This window comes from Pinus tabuliformis, chromosome X (assembly GCF_031772625.1).
Source record: "Pinus tabuliformis cultivar Carrire ecotype Pingquan chromosome X, CPIR1, whole genome shotgun sequence".
NCBI lineage: Eukaryota > Viridiplantae > Streptophyta > Pinopsida > Pinales > Pinaceae > Pinus > Pinus tabuliformis.
In genome coordinates, this window is record NC_142308.1 from 1,235,899,113 (window position 1) to 1,235,915,903 (window position 16,791).

The 16,791-nt window shown below is 37.2% G+C and overlaps 1 protein-coding gene across 1 annotated transcript; it reads left to right on the forward strand.

The window, feature by feature from the left end:
- Positions 1-2,704: 2,704 nt before the first annotated feature.
- Positions 2,705-3,205, forward strand: LOC149144419 (uncharacterized). The gene has a single exon (XM_089452146.1). It carries the CDS (start codon positions 2,705-2,707, stop codon positions 3,203-3,205), a length of 501 nt encoding a protein of 166 aa, XP_089308272.1.
- The last annotated feature ends 13,586 nt before the right edge of the window (positions 3,206-16,791 follow it).

The window sequence follows — 16,791 nt, forward strand, 5'->3', positions numbered from 1 at the left end:
GGAATAGTACAGTGGGGAGCCTCCCGTTGCCACCTGCGACCAACCACGATGAGGTAAGGTTGGGCTACGGCTCGACGCAGGGGAGACCCTCTGTGGGTAGACCAAATAAAGAGTAAGAAATGTAACCCAAATCGCATGCCGTGCAACCGGGAGAAACGCACCTGGTATAGAGCCGGGAGCACCATAGCCTTCGAAGGAGGGCCTCCTCATCTGAACGAACTCCGAACCGGTTCTACTGCATGCACACACCATGGCAAGGAACAATTAGCACCGCCACATGAAGGAAGATAATCATCTACCCGAAAGCAAAAGAACAACAGAAAAAAAGAGCCGGTAGGTTACAATCCGTGACATACCTCCAGAGTTCAGTAGTATATGTTTATATATAATGAACAGACGGATGATCGGCGCAAGATTACTCGCTCGGCGGAGGAACGAGCGCTCAGCGCATGAGGAATTTACCAGAAGAGCTCAGACTGGAACGAGGTGGCGCGGAGCAGAGCAAAGGGGCGTCGAGCTTCACAATAACCCGATTAATCGAGAAGGGCAAGTCATATACCATCCAAACCTCGGCTATGACATCTGGAGGCGTCTCCGCCCTCGGATCCATCCCGGGCCATCCACACCCTTGATCATGGCGGTAAAGAGTTAGGCGGGGACTTAACGCCAGCCCACTCCCTTCACGTGATCGAGCCGGCGTGTTTAATGCCGTGCCCACCTGTCATTACAATGGAATGCCAGCGGATGCCTCGGGTTGTCAACTCTGATAACACCCAAGGTTCATAGGGCGGCCCAATTTTAATAAAGCAATCAACCAAATCGCTCAAGGGTCCTTGCCACCCTAGGTTTATGAAAACCATAATCGTTGATAAATTAATTTCCCAGCAATCATTTGTGTAAACAATATATGTTCATATACATTACAACATATAAATCCATATGTGGGTAAGTCAACGAACAGTGAGGCGTTCGTACCAGAAACCATAACGAGCAATAGAATATTAAATACGATTAATAATAAATAAATAAATTTGGGTACGTGACAAATTGGTATCAGAGCAGAGGTTCCCATACTGTGACCTCTGGGACGAGCTTAAACATGTTAATTGTGGAAGTAATCATAGTATTTGATTATTATTTTTTTCTTCACTAAAATGTGCAAAGTAACTCACTGTGTCAAATATTCCCCTGATTTTATACCAGGCAAAAAAGGGAAGAAGAATAATAGAAGACAATAGATAGTAACAGTAATATGCAACGAGCTAGCAGCGCTCCGCACAGGTCCACGGCCGAACAGGGACCTGCAACAAATCCTAGAGATAACCCAGAGCTGTGGGTACAGCTTGGTGAGGAGACACGGAGCACGAACCTGGCTATATTGGAGACAGTCCAGGACCTGAAAAATGAGATGGCTCGGTTGCGGGAGGATAATTCACGATTGACAATGGAGCAAGAAAGAATTTTAAAAAGTCTGTCTGAAAGACAGAACCTGCCGTTAGCCAATCCCAGTGCAGAACAGCAGAGGATGACAGAGGAACAACACTACCAAGCGGAACCTGAAAATTCGGAGGAAGGAGAGGATCAATCTGGCAATGCATCTGAACAACAGACCTCAAAACGTCAAAGAGTGGAATTACAGGGAGAATTCCAGAAAATCAAACCCCCACACTTTGATGGGGAACAAGAGGAAGCGGCTGAAGCATGGTTAATTAACATGAGCAAATATTTCCAGCTATATGAATATGACCATAACCTGAAGGCACGATTGGCTATCTTTCAGTTACAAGGAAAAGCAACCCTGTGGTGGGAGGAGGTTAAAATCGTTAAAAGGGTAAGCGAGCGAACCATAACATGGGAAAAGTTCCAGAAATATTTTAAAGAAAGATATTTGACAGAGCGCTTTTATAATGAAAATGCAAAGGAATTCCACGATCTGCGATTAGGACAGCAGACTATGGATGAGTTTATTAACCATTTTACCTCCCTACTTCGCTATGTGCCCTACCTTAAGGAAGAAAAAGCCAAGGTGCAAAGATTTGTTAGTAGTTTACCCATGTATATGAGAGAAAGGATTGAATTTGACAATCCTAGAACAATGGATGAAGCTATTCGCAAGGCCAGAATCTGTTATCAGCAGAACAAACAGAAAGGGGACGTTTCCAATAGGAAATGGAGTGAGAAAAAGAGTAGTAAAACTGCTGGAAACAGTAAAGGAGGCCGAGGCGGCGGAATTAAAGGAAGCAGTAAAGGGCAGAACAGCAGAACAGCACCAAGAGGTTCGTTCAGATCCAAGACAATCGGTGAAACCAGAATGAGCGAACAATCTGCCAAGCTGGACAGCGAAGGAATAACCAGACCCCCAGTGCAGTGCTGGGGTTGTGGCGGACCGCACTACGTCAAGAACTGTCCGCAACGGAAGGGAACTGATCAGATATCCCAGATTCATGAGGCATCAACCGTCGGCGATGTGGGACGAAGCATGCCAAGGATTAACACAGCTCTGGATGACCGCCAGGCAGAGTACCAGCCCACCATGGTAGAATTTGAAGGTAAAATTTTATACTTTTCTATCACTGTTCTAATTGATCCAGGAGCCACTTTAAGTTATATTAGCCCAAAGATAGTTGAACAGTGTAAATTACAACATGAAAAATTCAGGAACCCTTGGGTGGTACAGCTAGCTATGGGGGCTAAGAGACGAGTAATGGCGAAGGTTAATAACTGCCCCTTAACAATAGCAGGGCAGCCAGTGGTAGCAGATCTGAATATGCTTCCACTTGGTTCATATGACATCCTAATCGGGATGGATTGGCTAGAGAAGCACCGGGCGTTAGTGAACTGCAAGACGAAAACCATTCATTACAAGGATGATGTTGGAAAGGAACAAGAGATGCAAGGGATTAAACGACCAGTGCAGGTCCGGCCAATCACTCCATCCCAGCTAGCTAAGTGCATCAAAAAAAGATGCCAGATATATGCCATTCAGGTGGGTTATGCAGAAACCAAGGACAAAATGGCCACACTGGACAACCTTCCGGTAATAAAAGAATTCGCAGATGTGTTTCCGGAAGAAATCCCTGGGCTACCCCCAAAAAGGGATATTGACTTCACCATTGAATTGCTACCAGGGGCAGCACCAGTTTCGCGGGCACCTTACAGAATGAGTGTACCTGAGCTAACCGAGTTGAAAATGCAATTACAGTAATTGCTAGACAAAAATTGTATCCGTCCCTGTGTCTCCATGGGGAGCTCCGGTGCTATTTGTCAGGAAGAAAGACGGAACCCTCCGAATGTGTATCGATTACCGACAGCTAAACAAGCTCACAATCAAAAACAAATATCCCTTACCTCGGATCGATGAGCTTTTTGATCAAGTCAAGGGCGTGACAGTATTTTCCAAGATTGATTTGCGATCTGGTTACCATCAGATGAGAATTAAGGAAGAGGACATCGCTAAAACAGCTTTCAGAACCCGGTATGGACACTACGAATTTGTAGTGCTACCTTTCGGTTTGACTAATGCACCCGCCACTTTCATGTGCTTAATAAACAGTGTGTTCCATCGATTTTTGGATAAATTTGTACTGATATTCATCGACGACATTTTGATTTATTCTCGTTCTAAGGAGGAGCACGAGGAACACCTCCGGTTGGTACTGCAAACTCTTCGAGAGCATCAACTGTACGCTAAACTCAACAAGTGCGATTTCTTCAAAGAGGAGATACAGTATTTGGGCCATGTAATCACAAAAGAAGGGATTGCAGTGGACCCTGAGAAAATAAAGACCATAATGGATTGGCCCGTACCTAAGGATGTGGCGGATATCAGATCTTTCATGGGATTGGCCAGTTATTATAGAAGATTTGTGGAAGGCTTCTCAAGGGTAGCATATCCTATCACTTCCTTGCAGAAGAAAGGAAGGGCGTTCAAGTGGAATTCAGAATGTCAGCAAAGCTTTGAGCAACTTAAGCATTTGCTCACCTCTGCTCCCATTTTGAGTATAGTTGATCCTAATAAGGATTACGTGGTATGTACCGATGCAAGTCAAGAAGGTGTGGGTGGAGTGTTAATGCAAGAGGGAAAAGTGATCGCTTACGAGTCAAGAAAGCTAAAGGAGCATGAGCAGAAATATTCTGCCTACGACTTGGAATTAGCAGCCGTCATACATGCACTTAAAATGTGGCGGCATTATTTATTAGGAAGGAAATTTCTGTTGTTGACAGACCATCACAGCTTGAAAAATTATTTCAGTCAGCCCACCCTGAATGCAAGGCAAGCCCGTTGGGCAGATTTCTTAAGTGGATTTTATTTCGACATTAAACATCTAAAAGGAAAGGAAAACCGCGTGGCTGACGCACTGAGTCGAAAGGTGCAATGCTTATACGAAGTTACGCTCAGTCAATGGAAGAATCCCTTGCAAGAAATGATAAAAACAGCAGCGGACCAAGATGCCGAATATCAGCAAATGAAACAGCAAATACCACTTTCCAGCAAGGAAAGTCAGCAGGGGTATGAAATGGGTGAGGATGGAATGCTGCTCTATAAAAAAAGGTTGTTTGTACCTAACGACAACAGTCTTAAAAATCTGATTTTGGACGAATTTCACACCAGCCACTACGCAGGTCATCCCGAATACCAGAAGATGCTTACTGCGCTTCGAAGGGAATACTATTGGCCTGGAATGAAAAAGCATGTGGCTGCATATTTAGCGCGGTGTTTGGAATGTCAGCAGATCAAGGAAGAGCACCTACATCCGGCAGGGTTATTGCAACCCTTGCCCATTCCAGAATGGAAATGGGAGATCATATCCATGGATTTCATAACTGGACTGCCTAGGACAAAGAAGAACAATGACTCTATTATGGTAGTAGTAGACAAGTTGAGTAAGGCAGCACACTTTATACCAGTGCAATCTACCTACAGAGCGGTGCAGATTGCACACATTTTTATGCAGAACGTGTTGAAACTGCATGGGCTTCCGAGGACGATAATATCAGACCGAGATGTAAAATTTACATCCACCTTTTGGAAAGCATTGTTTGCAGAACTGGGTACATAGTTGAATTTCAGTACAGCTTATCATCCCCAGACTGATGGACAGACGGAACGAGTAAATCAGATTGTAGAGGATATGTTAAGAGCATGTGTAATGCAAAAACCAACACAATGGGAAGATTATTTACATTTGGTGGAATTTGCATATAACAATGGATATCATTCATCCATATAAATGACTCCCTTTGAGGCTTTGTACGGACGGAAGTTCCGTACGCCCTCAAGTTGGAATGGCCCTGAAGACAAACTAAGGTTGGGGCCAGAGATGCTCAAGGAAATGGAGGACATGGTAAAAAGGGTGCGGACTAATTTAAAGGCTGCTCAAGATCGGCAAAAGAGCTTTGCAGATCGGAAAAGAAGGTTCAAAGAGTACCAGGTCGGCGACCATGTTTATGTAAGAATTCAAGCCAGGAAAAGTACCCTGCAATGGAGCGGTTGCGCTAAACTTGCACCCCGCTATTTTGGACCTTTCCAGGTCTTGGCAAGAGTCGGGCCAGTAGCCTACCAGCTCGCTCTGCCAAGCCACATTAAAATCCATAATGTCTTCCATGTTTCTATACTAAAAAAATACATCTACGACCCTAAGCATGTGATCAAATGGCAAGATGTACGGGTAAGGACTGATTCCAGTTGAATTATTGGATATGAATTTTGGAAGCGAAATGACTGATATTGTTGATGATTGCAGGTCGAACCGGAAGGAGAGGTCCTGGTCGAACCACTGAGCATTCTCGACCGGAGAGAAGTGCAGCTGCGGAAGCGAGTTATTACCCAAGTTAAAGTGCAGTGGCAGCACTATGGGCCTGATGAGGCCACTTGGGAAGATGAAGAGCTTCTTAAGGAAGCTTATCCAGGGCTGTTTGTGAACAGCAGACATCGGGACGATGTCCAATCTCAGGGGGGGGAGATGTGATGACCCCGGGAATATGTAAATATTTAAATTTCACTACGTTAAAAGACTGGATTAAGAATGACATTGGAAGACTATTTTATTGTCTGTTTTTTTTTTTTTAAAGATCCTAAGAGTATTTCTTTTATTTTATATGTGCATTAAAATATTTTAATAAAGAATACTCATGATAAGTGTTGGCAACTCTTGGGAGGAAAGTCAGTTATTGGAACTGACTTTAAACACCTTCCCTAACTGGAAAAGCTTCCAGGGAAAAAGGGAGAGGATGGCAAAAATCTGCGCTGTAGAGACAGGCAGAGGAAAAAAAAAAAAAGAGTGAATGAAAGACTACGTCTGGTAAGGACCAGATAGTCGAGCACACAGTGCAACTTTGCTGAGGATAGTAATCCGGCAAGAGGAATGCAAAGGGGGAGGCTCTGGTCTCGAAGGACGAGTCTCACGGATGGGCGGCTAAATAGTTATGCATAGGCTTGCGTGCAGGTGATCTACTAAGGGACTTAAGGGTTGGCCGAGGCCAGGTAAGTAAGACTGAAACCCTCAAATCTCTGCAAGTATCTACAAGTCATTTAGGTTAAACCCTATAAATATCTGTAATGCATAGGAGATAATTGTTGCTTAAAAATATCATTGCTACTTCCTAATTGCACACTAGCTGGATAGCAGATGTTAGTCTTTAAGTATAGGAGCCTGCGCCTTGTTCCAGACAGAGACCCGAACGGTTAAGCTTCGGTCTCACTACCAAATGACAGGAGCAAGGGTAAGAATAAAACCCTGGTTGTAGCAGACCGATCGCAACACTACTATTCCAAGTAGTTGGGAAAAGCAGAGAGAGAATCTTGCCGAATTACAAGTTACAGGTATGAAAAACAAGGAAGTGAGACAATAATCTCCATAACTCAATTTTATTACTAGGAAAGATCAGTGGTCTTTCGAGTGTGGCATTAAACTCATGATATAGAATAATTATAGAAAGGGTAAGGGGAGACAAGCCCTCCGAGTCGGGCAACCCCTGCAATACAAGACAACCCTGCAATGAGATTTTAATAAAGAAGTAACTAACATATAGTGAATACCGGGAGTGCCTTGGTACACCTCTGCAAACTGCGACCCCACAGAACGTGTATCAAAGAATAATGTGTTAACAATACCATGATTAATGTGATAATAATACGAATGCTGATGTGTTAACAGTATCAATGTATAATGCATTAACAAACAGAACCTCGAACATAAAACCCATCAGCATTAGGCTGTCATCCGCGGGGTTAAAGTAACAGCAAATGGTAAAGTAACTGAGCTATAAACCAGAGAAATACATTTGGCTCTTGGTAAGAGCGGAATTTCAGACCATTCCCGTCCACAGAGTAAGCATAGGGCCGGACAACCGAGGCCGCATACTCTGCCAGTGGGACAGCCATAGAATATCCATGCAAGAACCGTAACGGGAGTTGCGACTTCATGCATTAGAATGTACATAAAACTTCTACCATGTATCAAAAGCATAACCACAGTATAAATATTAACCAGAACATTATATGGAAAGTTTACACAGCCTTTGGCCAACAGAACCATATCATTCTTGACGCAAAAGAAATCTCCTAGCCGACATGAAACAGTGGTGGAGATTTAAAGTCAATTGATAAAAAAAACCATATGGTCGTAACAGTTCACAATAAAGAAAACCAACAGGGTCTGTAGCCCCAATATCTGTAACATATCATTAGAAAAGGAATTAAAAAAAAAGGGCCTGAAGCCCCAACATCTGTAAACCACGCAGTCGTGGCTGGAGTACCATTCGATATACAACATTAACATAACAGTTCAAATTACAAATGGTTAAAATGCGAATACAGTTTCCACTTTCTAGAGGAATCTCTAGCCTTAACCATGGAAAGCGCCAGGGTTTCAACAGAACCCATGGCCAGCACAAGGGCAGGCTCGGAATAGTACAGTAGGGAGCCTCCCGTTGCCATCTGCGACCAACCACGGTGAGGTAAGGTTGGGCTACGGCTCGGCGCAGGGGAGACCCTCTACGGGTAGACCAAATAAAGAGTAACCCAAATCGCATGTCGTGCAACCCGGAGAAACGCACCTGGTATAGAGACGGGAGCACCATAGCCTTCGAAGGAGGACCTCCTCATCTGAACGAACTCCGAACCGGTTCTACTGCATGCACACACCATGGCAAGGAACAATTAGCACCGCCACATGAAGGAAGATAATCATCTACCCGAAAGCAAAAGAACAACAGAAAAAAAGAGCTGGTAGGTTACAATGTGTGACATACCTCCAGAGTTCAGTAGTATATGTTTATATATAATGAACATATGGATGATCGGTGCAAGATTACTCGCTCGGCGGAGGAATGAGCGCTCTGCGCATGAGGAATTTACCAGAAGAGCTCAGACTGGAACGAGGTGGCGCGGAGCAGAGCAAAGGGGCGCCGAGCTTCACAATAACCCGATTAATCGAGAAGGGCAAGTCATATACCATCCAAACCTCGGCTATGACATCTGGAGGCGTCTCCGCCCTCGGATCCATCCCGGGCCATCCACACCCTTGATCATGGCGGTAAAGAGTTAGGCGGGGACTTAACGCTAGCCCACTCCCTTCACGTGATCGAGCCGGCGTGTTTAATGCCGTGCCCACCTGTCATTACAATGGAATGCCAGCGGATGCCTCGGGTTGTCAACTCTGATAACACCCAAGGTTCATAGGGCGGCCCAATTTTAATAAAGCAATCAACCAAATCGCTCAAGGGTCCTTGCCACCCTAGGTTTATGAAAACCATAATCGTTGATAAATTAATTTCCCAGCAATCATTTGTGTAAACAATATATGTTCATATACATTACAACATATAAATCCATATGTGGGTAAGTCAACGAACAGTGAGGCGTTCGTACCAGAAACCATAACGAGCAATAGAATATTAAATACGATTAATAATAATAATAATAAAATCGGGTACGTGACAGTACATCTCACATTGTTAAGATTAAACATAACATAAAAATTAACTAAATTATAACTTATGTTAAATTATTATTATTATTATTATTATTATTATTATAAAAGGAATTAATATATGAGTTACACAAATATATTTCTAAAAAGACATTTAACAAAGTTTTTAACTATGCAGATTTATGCTCACTTTATCATAGAGATTCTTAACCTATAGATAGACTTGGTTTCAATATCATGGACAAATACCATGGTTTATTAATACCACATGCCCAAAAAAGATAACTCATATTCATATGCCACATGTTCAAATGTCATTTTTTTAATTAATCAATTTAATTAAAAGACATAATTACTTTCTAATAAATATCAACCTTTAATACATGACTACTATTAATCTAACATCCTCATAAACTCCACATTATTTTATTATATATTAATTTATATTCATCATACCTTTTGGTTTTACTTTAAATTCCATATAAATTTATTTTTTTATATAATACTCCACCTTTTATATATATATATATATATTGAAATTTAACTTCTAAGGCATAAATATTTCTTCCTCACCCTAAATAAATAAATATTTCTATGATACAACACTCTTCTTTAAATTAACATTAATTATCTTAAAGATAGTGTCATAGTGAAATCTTAAAAGCTATTTTGAAAATCTTATTAACTACAATTATTAAAACACTTCAATAAGAAACAATTCATTCTTTTATCATGGAGTTTTTTTTTACTCACTTCATCTTTGAAATTATATTAAAGATTCATGATATAAATTAAAAAATTATTATTATAATATTTTTTTATTATTTAAAAAATTTATAATATTTTTCTTAATTGTAAAGAAATTGATTTATGGTTATTAATTTCCTATTGAAAATTAATAAGTTATTTCAAATTGTATTTAAATTTTCAATAGTAAATAAAAAGTATTTATATTAATAAATATAAATTTAATTAAAAGAGAAATGATCATAATTTTTTAAATTAAAGATTAAAACATATTAAATTAAAAAAATTATATATGGGGAAAAATTACATTTTGTAATGGGTATTTTATATTCTCCAAATTTGTTTGAGAAATATAGTCTAAAAGTCCTTTTTTTTAGCCGTGGGTACTATAGGAGGTGTTTTAGTGTCCATAAATATAAGAAACATACATATAAATGTATAGTTGTAACTTTAGAAAGTCCAAACAAGAGTATATCATCAAAAAAATACCATAGTAAATAAACATGATAGCCTTAATTGTGTTGCTGATTATATGTCTATACATTTTATGAAATTATGACGAAAATATCCATGTACCTATTCACCATTGTTCTGAAATCTTCCAAGTTTCTATAGCTTACTCATAGCCCACCTTCCACAATGCATTCACCTCTTCCTTGGCCTGTAGTATGGCTACATGAGATGTTAACAATGTAAACTTTGAAACTAGAACGGATACGATTACCTGTTTGGTAGAGGTAGCAAAAAAATGACTTGATTTTGAAAAGTGACGATGTAGAATACACTTATTTTTTTAGGAGCTTATTTTTGATAGTTTAAATTTTTTAATGTATTAAGTGTGGTTTTTTTTCAAATGTTACATTTTTTTACACTTTAAAAAAATTTATGTCAAATTGTTTTGACATAAAAAATACAAATATAAAAATATATATTAAAAAAACATAAAAAAATTTAAAAATCTTGTAAACCATAATATATATATATATATATATATATAACACTAGAAATAGAAATATTTAAAACAACATTAACAAAAAAATAAAAACAAACAAGACTAAACAAAATAGAAAATTTAAATACAACACACACAAAAAAATAAATAAAAAATAAAAAACCATTAAAATTTATATATATATATATATATATATATTCTCAAATTAAAAAATAAAAAATAAAAAATAAAAATATACATATATTTTGAATTTGTTTCCAAAAAACCATTTAAAAAAAAACATATATTTTAGATTTTTAAAAGATAAAAAACATTTAAAATTTTAAAAAGATGATTTAAAATTTTAGATATATTTAAGAAAAAAACCATTTAAAATTTAAATTATATATATATATATATATATATATATATATATATATATATATAATTTAAAAAATCATTTTTTATTAAAAAATGGTCACCGTCCGGCCGCTCGTGGGGCGTGACTCTAGGCAGTAGAGTTGCAGCAGCCACCCTTAGGGCCGTGACCCTAGGACGTGGCCCTGGGCAGTGGAGCAAAACGCAGTTTCGCCGCCAACTGTCGCACCCCTATGGGCGATCTGGCAGCGACGGGCCGATTCCTAAAATCAGCTCGCCGTCGCCCAACTGCCCATGGGGGCATGACCAAGGGCGGCCTTTTTTTGTTTTTTTTTTAAATAAAAAATATTTTTTTTAAATATGTTAAATGTATTTTTTTTAATTAAGTTTTAAACGTTTTTTTTAATTTCATATATATATATAAATATCTTAAATGTATATTTTTAATTCTTTTAAATTTTAAAATATTTAAAATCATTTTTTTAAATAAAAATATATTGGTTTTTTTTTACTGTTTTTTATTTTATTTTTAAAATTTGAAAATATGTATATTTTTAAAATTTTAATTTTTAGGGTCTTTTTTTTATTCCTAGTATATTTTTTTTAAGTTTTTTTAAAATGCTTTTAATTTTAATTTTAGCAGTTTAAAAAAAAATTGTTATTATTATTTTTTTAATCTAGTTTGCTTTTAATTTTTTTTTTTAAGTTTTTGTTAATACTTTTTAAAAATTCTATTTTACTTAATTTTATAGTTTTTTAAGTTTTGTGTTTTTTTTTCCAAAATTTTTTATGGTTCACGAAAAAAAATAAAAATTGAAAACATGTTTTTCTTATTATTTATTTCTTTATATTTTTTTAATTTTTTTTAGTTTTTTAATTATTATTTATTTCTTTATAGTTTTTTATTTTTTTAGTTTTTCAATTCTTATCTTTTATAGGTTAATTTTGTTTTTTTTAATATTTTTATGATTGATTTTGTTTGTTAAATTATTTTTTATTTTATTTTTTTTATGTTTGATTTTTTTTTGTGTTTTTTGTATATTCAATTTTGTTTTTTGAATTTTATGTTTTGTTTTTAATATATATTTTTATTTACATTTTGCTATTTTTTTTAATGTTATTTTTTATTGTTTTAATTTCTAATTTTATGTTTTCATTATTCTTTTGAAATTTGAATGTTTTTTTAGTCATGATAAAATATTTTACACAATTATTTCAAAGTGTTTGAAAATTTTAACTAGAAAAAAAAATGTTATTCTAGAATAAACACTTTTCATTTTGAAGGTGTTCTTTGCATAGTTTTCGCACAAAAATTTGGTTTACACTGCCATTTTTAAAACATGTTGAAAATTTACCCTAAAAAAAATGTTATTCCAGTATCAACACTTTTCATTTTGAAGGTGTTTTTTACACAATTTTGGCAAAAAAAAATTGTTTTCACTGCTATTTTTAAACCATGTTGAAATTTACTGTAAAAAAAAATTTAAAAAAAAAAAAAAAAATTAAAATTAAAAAAAAATAAATTAAAAAAAAATTAAAAATAAAAATAACTAAATAAATAAATGTTATTCAAACATCAACACTTTTCACTTTGAGGGTGTTTTTTGCACAATTTTTTCCACTGCCATTTTTAAAACATGTTGAAAATTTACCCCCAAAAAATAAATAAATAAGTATTATTCTAGCGTCAACATTTTTTGTTTTTAGCATTGTTTTTCATGTTTTTTTTGTTTTCAAAAGGTAGCCATAGGTGAAAAATCTCCTCTAGAATGTGTGTGATTGTGGCATCTTTGTGATTCATTGGATCAATTTATAACATTCATAGAATCACAAAATATTTGTAATGTGTGGCATTCATTTTCGAATGCAAAATAAATTAGTCATTTTAAGGAGATCATTTTTGTATAGTTATTTGTAACCCTACCCTAACCAACCAGAGATTTGGAAAAATGGTGTTCATGAAGATAGAGAACCAACACACCTCCACATGCACCATCACCATGTGAGGTTCCATCAAAATAGGCCTAACCAAATGAGAAGATTATACATACTTCCGAGATAATTTATGAAATTTGAGAAATATAAATATACATATTTTATAAATATTTGGGTACTGACATTCTTTATTAGCTCAACTAGAATTACAAGATTGAGAAAATGATTATTGGAGATTGGAAAGCTTATTATGAGCTTGAAAAAAATTGTAAGGTTTTCTATCTTTGTATTTGGAGTAAAAAAGGTTCCTCTTTAAGGTCCTCGATGCCCCTGTTGTCGTATACAGTTGTGAAGTATGGGGTTGTAGTATATCCAGAGAGTCATGGAAAAAGATTGAGATGATTCAAAAGAAATTCATAACCTACAATCTCAATATCAAGGGAAATACCCCCTATCATATCCTCCTTATCGAAGTTGGTCTCTCCCCTATTGAAATAAGGGCTATTGTCATACCTCCATTTCATGTATATATTTTAATAATAATGAAAAACAAAAAAAACAATTAAATAATTTGTTTAACATATCAACATTCCATTGGTCACAACAACTATTACTTATGGTCTAGGTACAATGAATACATTATTGAGTTTCCGGTTTACACTCCAGATTATTCTGTTATAAATTTAAGAGCCATCATTAATTGGCTTCATTAATATGATGGGGGATTTGTCCTTACTACTCGCTGACAGTCTCAATACTTGTGCGCTCAATATGTCAAGTATCCATCCAAATTACAATCCAACTAACTATTTTATTGGGACCGACAATTAATTCCTGCTTTGACATGGTACGTGGCACGCGTAGGCTTTTCCTCCGCAGTTGTGCATCTTGAGTTTCTCATTGCATCAACGGTGATAGATCCAGGTTTTCAATCCTATGGTTGAGCTCCTTTCGGATGGTTATTCATTCCTGTTTGCTAGGGTTTTGCCTCATTTGGCTCTACTTCCCTTCTCGGCGCCCGTCCGTTCCCTTCCTCCTTACGCAGGCCGATTTGGCCTATAGGTTTCGAGTTTCAATCTGGCTGAAAGGAGTTTAGGAGCAGGTTTATGGGGTTGTCCCTCAATGGGGTGTATAACTGGTTTGTGGAGCTTGAATGGTTTGTTTTTGCTATTTTCTTCTTTTGCAGTTTATTATCTCTGCCCTATAATATTAACTTGCTGCTAACAACTTTTGCCATACAATTCATATGTAGGAGTATCAAATGCGGGAGTGGTGCTACACTTTACTTCTCAAGCCTCCGACATTCGAGGAATTTTGGGTAAGATCTATCAGTCTGGAGCTTGTTCGACAGAGAGGAAATTCCTCAGATTTGTTTTGTGGCTACATGCATCAGCTCTCATGAGTTACTCTAGCTCTTTTGCTTCGGTTTCTGAAGTGTTTAATGTAATTTAATATCCTGTATATGTTAATATTTCAGGCATATGCCTATCTCTGCTCAGAAGAGGTATACATGAATATTTTCCTTGTTTAAGCTAGGGATTTCAACCAGTTGCAGGGCCTGAGTCTAAGACTGCATTAACGAACCACTTAATGTTTGGTTTTTGGTGAGAGATTTGTAACTCTTTAGCTACAACCTACAAATCTTGTTTTTTGGACAGACATCTTTATTTTCGAGGCCGTTCAGGTCTTCTTTTATGCTATAGATTCTGCTCTCTCTTTAATTATAAATCTGGACTTTTAATTCGATATGTGAATGATTTGTTGGTTATCCTTTAAAATTTCATTGCTATTCTTGCTCAGATAGTTTTTGTATAGTCTGTGTGGCTAGCTTTGTTGTGAGTACCCCGGGTCGGGGTTCCACTGGTTTTCATTATTTTTCAATCATGCGGCTCTGAGCTAGACTAAAGATGGTATTTACTTCTGTTCTTTTTTATTTAAAATCTTGAAGATTTAAGCAACCTAATCAGGGGTTACTCTGTCGATGTTTATCACTACGGGGTTTCCAACCTGTTTAGGGTTATAAGTAACCTACAAGGTTTGAACTTATTTAATAATCCCTCCCTGGTGTGCTAGGCCACTGTAGCTCTAGGATTGATTCACTTGTATCTCTCGGCCACAACAGCTCCTTAACCAAATCTTTGCTTCAGTACTCTAGGATTTACCACTGCGAGATTACTCATTTCCCTCATTCTTGGGCTAGTATTATTAGTAAATTTTCTTTTTAACTAAAGAACTTGGGGCAGGCCGTCATTGGTCTAATTTCTTTTCTTTTAATCCTAAGTTTCACGTAGACAATATGAGATTCTTAACCTGTTCCATACTGACAGTAAAGCTACTACGAATAATTTCCAACATTGAAAGACTTGTGCAAATAATAATTCTACTGCTTGTGTAACCAAAAATATGATTAACTAATTCTGAGCAAATATTAATAATTCTACTGCTTGTGTAAACCAGAAATGTGATTAACTAGTTCTGAGCAGACATTAATTCTACTGTTAAAGACATCTAGTATTAGGTAGCCAGTGGGGTTTTCCGACCTCACTGTTGTTAAGTTCGAGTAAATAAAATTCAAATTATGACCCTACTGTTAATGTTATCCAATTTTCGTTCAAGAATTAAGAGCTTAGCAAAATCCTTTCCATACACAGTTAAAGACACATAAAATAATTTGGTACAATAGCTTTGTTTCAAGAGAGTGCCATTTAGTAGAGTTAATTCAAGAAAAGAAATCCAAGGTAGAAGTCACCTTTGACTTTCCTGCTACTTGTCAACCTCCCGTCCGTGAGATCTGTCCTTCAGGACCAAATCTCCCCCCAAGCTTACTTGCAAGACCTCTGCCTTCTACAAGTTTTCTGCACACAGTGCTCATGCTATCTGGTCATCACCAGACTTAGCAATCTTTTCCCCCTTGCCGTCTGACCTTTCAGCACGGTTTTTCCTCCCCCCACTCCTTTTTTTTTTGGAGCATTTCATAGTTAGGGGAGGTAGTTAGGGTTTTTCCGGCAACTGCCTTTTCCAACTTCTTCCATGAGAAGTTAACAAATCCGCTAGTACTCAAATCACTTCTTATCTTCAATAATCCACAATATTATTGAACTCAAACAAATAATAATAACAATAATTATTCAGTTTGTTCTTACTGTGGTAAAAGTAAAATAAAATATTTACAGTTTTCTGGGAACATTACATCTCCCCCCCTAAAATCAAACATCGTCCCGATGTTTTTCGGCCAAAAACAACCTTGGATAAGCTTCTTTCATGAGCTGCTCATCCTCCCAGGTGGCCTCATCCGGCCCAAAATGCTGCCATTGCATCTTAACCTGGGTGATGACTCGTTTCCGCAACATTATTTCTCTCCGATCAAGTATATTCAGTGGGTCGACCAAGAATTATCCTTCTGGTTCGACCTGTATGTCATGCCAACTGACTATGTGCTTAGGATCATAAACATATTTTTTTATTACCGACACATAGAAGACATTGTGGACCCAAATATGGCTTGGCAGGGTGAGCTAGTATGCCACTGGCCCAACTCTCACTAAGATCTGAAATGGTCCTCAAAACTGAGGTGCTAGTTTGGTGCACCCACTCCATTGTAATGCACTTCTTTTAGCTCGAATCCTCACATACACATGATCCCCTACTTGGTATTCTCTAAAATTTCTCTTCCGATCGGCAAAATTCGTTTGCCTATCTTGGGCTACTTTTAAGTTGGATCATACCTTCTTGATGATTTATTCCATCTATTTTAATAATTCGGATCCCAACATCAGCTTGTCCTCTAGTCCCACCCAACTGGAGGGTGTGCGGCATTTTCATCCGTACATCACTTCAAACGGGCTCATCTGTAAAGACTTATGATAA